Source organism: Lathamus discolor, chromosome 1, assembly GCF_037157495.1.
Source record: "Lathamus discolor isolate bLatDis1 chromosome 1, bLatDis1.hap1, whole genome shotgun sequence".
NCBI classification, from domain to species: Eukaryota; Metazoa; Chordata; class Aves; order Psittaciformes; family Psittacidae; genus Lathamus; species Lathamus discolor.
The window spans coordinates 1127649-1133648 of NC_088884.1; the positions used below are offsets into that span (position 1 = coordinate 1127649).

The following is a 6000-nucleotide window of genomic DNA, read 5'->3' on the forward strand; positions in this document are numbered from 1 at the left end:
ATAGCTTTGCCACCATGCCGGGCAAAACTGGTATTCCCATCCGTAAGTTTCGCATCAAATCATGGTCTGGGCCAATCTGTTCTTAGCATTTGAGCGAGACATGAGAGATGTCACTTTGGGGAAGTGCTCGTCGTCCTGCTGGTCACAACACCACGCAACACAGGGTCAGGACCCAGTGCGTGCTCAAAGAGCCAGCACAGCCCCAGTCCCAGCACAAGGCTGGTGTCACCTTGCCAGCACCACCTCCTGAGCTTGCACCTTTGCTGCTTCACCTTAGAAATCAATTCTAGGTGCTCTTGAGTCTGTGTGTCATGATGTGAATTCACACTGGGAGCTGGGGAGGCTAAAGAATGCCTACCCAAATCTGAGCTGGGTTCATCAGGGACTGGGGCTTCCAGGTCTCCTCTAACATTGCTGCCTGATGGGGCTCACTTGGGGCTTCCTCCCAGCTTTGAACCTGGGCAGCGTATCCCTGCTCTCTGGCTTAAAACAGGCCAGGCATAGATTTCCCATCCCAGCCATACGGCTGGAGCATAGGGCCTTCCTTGTGTGTGTATCCCCATCCGCTTGTCGAGGACAGGAAGCCAGGGAGACAGGTGAAGTATTTAAAGCCCATGACATATGAGGTTTTTGCTTGTTGCTGCCCCAGGGCTGTTGGGCTGCACATGGGCAGATTCCTCCTTCCTACATTTAGCTGCTGGGAAGGAGGGCTGCTTCCTCTGGTTCCCTTTATCCATAGGTAGAGGAATTAGCCTAATTTTAGGACAAGATGAAGTTTCCCATCACTGCTGATACAGAGAGCCTGAGGTCACTAATTCATTTGGGGATGAAAAACTCTGGGGTGCTTAAATTGGAAAAGATGAGCCCAGTCCTTTCTTTCCCAGTGCCTGCATCCCCACATATAACGGGAAGCTATTGGATCCTTGTCTCCCCAGTGAGAGAAATCTGTGAATGATTCCCATGCAGGGGGGAAAGGCATTAGGCAGTGGCTGATGAGCAACAAGTGAAACTTTGCTGTGATGTGAAAGAAGGGAGGGCTTTGTCCCTTGCGCTGGTTTAAGATCTTATGGGTGAAGATCTGCTCAGGACCCTTAGAGGGACATCTTTTCATTGTCCTTCACTGGGGCTGAGATAGTAGCTCCTGGTGGATAGCAGATCCATTCTTTCCCCCCTTTCTCCCTTTGCAGAACATCCATCGGCGCTGTCGTGTGCTCGTTTTTAGTATGAAAAGTAGTGTTCAGCCCTGGGGTGACTGATGGGCTCTCCTGCCTTCTGCTGTGGGTGTAATTCTGCAGAGGAGCTAGTGCCATACCTATGTAATTTCTCATGTAGACTCTCACGTTTATATTTTAGGTTGTTTATGGATATTGGATGAATAAAGCTCCTTCCAAGCGTGGTCTTTGGGGCTTTCATGGCACCTGTGCTAATGCATGTTCTCTATGCAGCAGCAAGAGTTTCTTGCAAGAGGTCCAACAGACCCTGCTACCGTTTCCTAACCCTGATGGGTGTGCAGATGGTCATCGCTGCTGTGTCTACCCGTGCAGGAGAATTGAATGCTTAGTTTTCTTACAGATATGTCCGCATGCAAGTAGAAAATGCTTTGCTGGGCAGAGCAGATGCGCGTTTCAACCTCCCTCAAAAAGCCTGAAAGGCCTTAGAAATAAAACCAGGTCAGCTAATGCAAACCTGAAAAGATGGTTGAAGCCAAACCTTTCAAAAGAAGAAAATTAAGATGAAAATAAGACAAAAAAGAAAAAAAAAGACAAAAAAGAAAAAAAATATAGAGAAACTCTTCACAACTCTTTTGTGTTTGCCCAGCTCTTTAATGCCTCTGTGAAAGTCTGAGATCCCTCATAGCACTGAAATCCCAGCAGCTATTGCCACTAATGGTTTTAGATCAGTCAGGAAGCCTCGGGGTAAGATGGTGTCTGCAGGGGATATTTCAAGGTGATAATGACCGGTTTCATTCCCAAACGTGGTGCACTTCCCTAATGTGCAGATAGCTGATTTTTTTGCACATGTTTTGCTCCAGTGAGGCTCTGCCAGCAATTTTCTGTCATCTTGTCTTCAAAAATGCCAACCAAACTTGGGATTTCCTGGTGGGATCTGAACTTTGGGTTAGGAGGGGAGAAGTTGTGTAGCCATGGCATGTGGGGTTTGAAAAGGAAAGAGAGGGGCTGCTGGCTGCTCGAGTGGTGCTGGGCACATGAATCCCATGGTGATGCAGGGAAAAGGGATGGAAGCACAAAAAAAAAAATAACTGGTTTTTGTTTAGATTAACAGACCCCTGACTATGAAGAAAGAAGGAATTCAGACCAGAAACCGGAAAATGTCTAGCAAATCCAAAAAGTGCAAAAAGGTCCATGACAACCTTGAAGACTTTCCCAAGAGCAGCTCCTTTAACCCCGCCGCCCTCTCCAGACACATGTCCTCCATCAGCCACATTTCACCTTTCAGTCACTCCAGCCACATGCTGACTACACCGACACCGATGCATCCTCCATCCAGCCTCTCCTTCGGACCTCACCATCCTTCCAGTATGGTCACTGCCATGGGTTAGCAAGAGACTCCCCTGCTGAATGCTTACGGTCTCAAAGTGAGATTTACTTTATATACTTGCATTTTTGCAGGCGTGTGGTTATGGGTCTGACGTCCCGAATCAAATGGGCGGGGGAAAAAAAAGAATATAAAAAAAAAAAAGAATATTTGAAGGCGTAAAAGAGAAAAAAAATTAAAAAAACACAGAAAAAAACTACAAAAAAACCCACAAAAAGGAAATAAAAAAAAAAAGAAAAAAAAAAGAGAGAAAAAATAATAAAAAAAAAAAGTTTTAGAAAAGTGATGTTTGCCACTTTTTAAAGGAACTCACTATGGCTTCTATGTATTCTTACCCACTGAATCTGGATCCCATTTGTGAATAAGCCATTCAGAACTTGCATTCCCTATTGGACAGGATCTCTAGTGCTGTGAAAAAAAAAGAATAATATGAAATAAAATAAAGTAAAAAGCGCTGAACATTGCATATAACTTATATTGTAAGAAATACTGTACATTGAGGAAGACTTTATTGCATCTGGAGAGCTGTAAAGACAAAGACAAAGGCATGAAGGACTCCGAGAGATTTTTCTTTAGTTTATTTTTTTTTAAAGGAAAACAGACAAAAAAATAAAGAGCAATGGAGGACGATTGAAAAACCAGACAAACAAACAATGCTGACCAAGAGGAAACGCGGTCTTTTGAACAAATGGACCAACTGCCAGTCATGTCTTCTCCTTTGATTTGATTTTATTTGTTGGTTTTGGTTTGGTTTCTTTTTATTTGGTTGCTGGGGAAGGGGGAGGGGGCTGGCTAGAACGGTTGTTGGATGATGCATTAACTAACTAATGAAATAAATAATTGAATCAATAAAAACCTATAGGGAGATCACTCATTTTGGGCCACAGGCCCTTTTACATAGGAAGTACCAATGGTGTCAGGCAATCAGTGTTACCATGCGGACATTGCCAACAAGGGGTTTTCAGATAGCCATTCTCCAGGTCTATATGCATTGTGAACAAGTTCCTGTAATTGTTGTTTGTATGTATAATTCAACGCACCAAAATAAGGAAGATGTAGATTTATTTCATCCTATTATACAGACTGAATGGTTGTACAAATTTATTTACTGCTAGTGATAAGACCTGCTTTTTTTTTTTGTTTTGTTTTGTTTTCGTATTTTTTCTTCCTTTTTTTTTTTTTTTTGAGAATAAACTAGATTAAATTCTGTTGACTTAAAAGTGTTTTGTGCTTGGGGAAAGGGAATATGTTTCTTTATTCTTCTTCTTCTTCTTTTTGTTTTAAAGTTGGTTTGATGGTATTTATTCCATAGTTATCATGGATATGGGAATGTGCGTCTCTGTGCTCATGCTGACAGCCAAAGCAGTGTTTGTAGTGGCTTGAGAATAAGAAAAAACACAGAACAAAGGAAGGAAAAAACCCTCACAAATAAATAGATTGCATATTAGTGTAACCCCACTGTCCAGTGTGTGCTCCCTGTCCCTTGAATCTCAGCCCAGCTGCTGCCGCCGTCTAATGCGAGGCTCCCACATGGAATGGGTCCCTTTTGGTTTCAGTGAACCATGGCTACCAAGGTGGCAAACCTGTGTTGAGGACAATTTGGGATTGGGATAAGTGCAAAGATATGGCAGGGTCCTTATGATCCTGGATACGTTTTGGGCAGTACTAGGAAAGACCCTGAGACTATGGACAGGAACTTGAAAAGCACTTCCTGCTCTGCCCATCGGGTACTCAGTGATATAATCTGGTGGTCTACAGTTGAGATCTTGATGTGAAATCAAGACAGATGGTCCAGACCCTGTCCCTGTGTTTGGAGGAATGGGCAGAACCTGAGACAAAAGGCTGGATTTGATGGTAGACAGAGGTCAATTCCCCAAATTTCAAAGGCCCTCAGGCAGCCCCTTCCTGCAAGAATCTCATTTGAAATAATGCAATTTATATTAATATTATTATTGTGGATAGCAAAACTTAGCTATTTTAATTTGATTTCTGATGGTTTAATCCTTAGATATTGGTCCTCCTCTTCAGCATTTATTCTTCCAGCTTCTTTATGCTATCATTAGGGTTGGGCATTTACTTTCCAAATGAAAGGTTAAACTTCTTATCACTCCGCTCCGTTTGGAGATTTAAGCATGGTGTGATAAGACAGAGGTTGCCACAGCTGTGAGAAAATGCTTAAAACCCCCCAAACAACATAAAAACCTCAACGGACATGACCTGCAAATGACTTATTCATTTATTTGCTTATTTAGCTATGGAATGAAATAACTGAGTTCTTTCACCCAGAAATATGTGTACTCCGGTGTTTCTGTGCCAGGTGGATGGAAAAAATATCACTGCATGTGTCAGAGGCTATTTTGAGCCCACTTTCCCTGAGGTGATAACTGGAAAGGGTTAACAATGCCCTGGTCTAATCCTCTTCTGCAGGATGGCTCACATGAGTAAGGATGTTTCACATAAGAAAGACCACGTCAAAACTTTCAGGATGATTATACAGAGGCCAAATAGTAATTTGACTTTGGAATGGAGGAGAAGGGGAAGAGTACTGACCTTTATTTGTGCTTTTCTTCCCCTGTTTCAAAATGAGCTCAGTTCATTAACTATGAACTGTTAAACTATGTCTACCATAAAGGAGGATTTAGCAGTTGTAAGCGGAACAGACAGTAATTGTTTTGTAATGTCGTATGTTCTTTCCTTTCTTCTCTGTTGATAAAAACATGTAAAAAAAAAGTCAGAACAAATAACACACATTTAAAACATTACGTTAATCACCTTTCTGCTTACTCAATGAGTATTTTAAGCATAAAGACCAAATGTTGAAATAAAACAGAGCGAAGAATTACTGAGATGCAAATGGAGATCTTGTTGGCTCCTGATTAATCATCTGCAAACTGTAAAGCTATTTCCACTTAGTCTGACAAATCAAAGGAAATAATCATCTTTGCTGATATTAAGCTTGAGAGATTATTATTTTTTGATTCGCGATGCTACAACCTTTCCCTCCTTTTGCTCATCAACAGATTGCAGTTGGACTAAGATACTGATTCCAGTATTCGCAGTGGTGTGCTCGTCTATTATTGTGTTTTTGTCTTTCAGTTTACTTCAGAGGGAACTGGCTCCTGAGTTTCTTGCTCTAACGTCTTCCTAAAACCTGAAAACACCTTCTTCTTGCAGTTTCCTTCTGATGTTGTTTCATAGGTCTTAGGGGTATTGAGTGAGATGATGCAGGACTGAGGCCAGCTCAAGACGATGAGCATCCTGAAAAGGACACAAACGGAGGCACTGTGTCTGCATATACTCTAAGAAACACATAGTTCATCTAGAGAGTTCTTCCATCAAGTATCTTCTGTTCTGATGTCAGGAGCAGGATGAATAGGAACTCATACCATGTGCCCCTGATTACTGGCCAAGATGTGAAATTAACATGAGTCTACCAGTTTCTCG

At 42.2% G+C, this 6000-nt stretch overlaps 1 protein-coding gene across 6 annotated transcripts in view; it reads left to right on the forward strand.

Moving 5' to 3' along the window:
- GATA3 (GATA binding protein 3) overlaps positions 1 to 3411 on the forward strand; it is a 27869-nt gene extending 24458 nt beyond the window's left edge. For all 6 annotated transcript variants that reach the window (XM_065665786.1, XM_065666218.1, XM_065666131.1 and 3 more), the window contains one exon: positions 2276 to 3411. In XM_065665786.1, coding sequence (XP_065521858.1) covers positions 2276 to 2560 — 285 coding nt within the window. In that variant the 3' untranslated portion in view covers positions 2561 to 3411. The remainder of the gene's footprint in view (positions 1 to 2275) is intronic.
- Positions 3412 to 6000: the final 2589 nt, after the last annotated feature.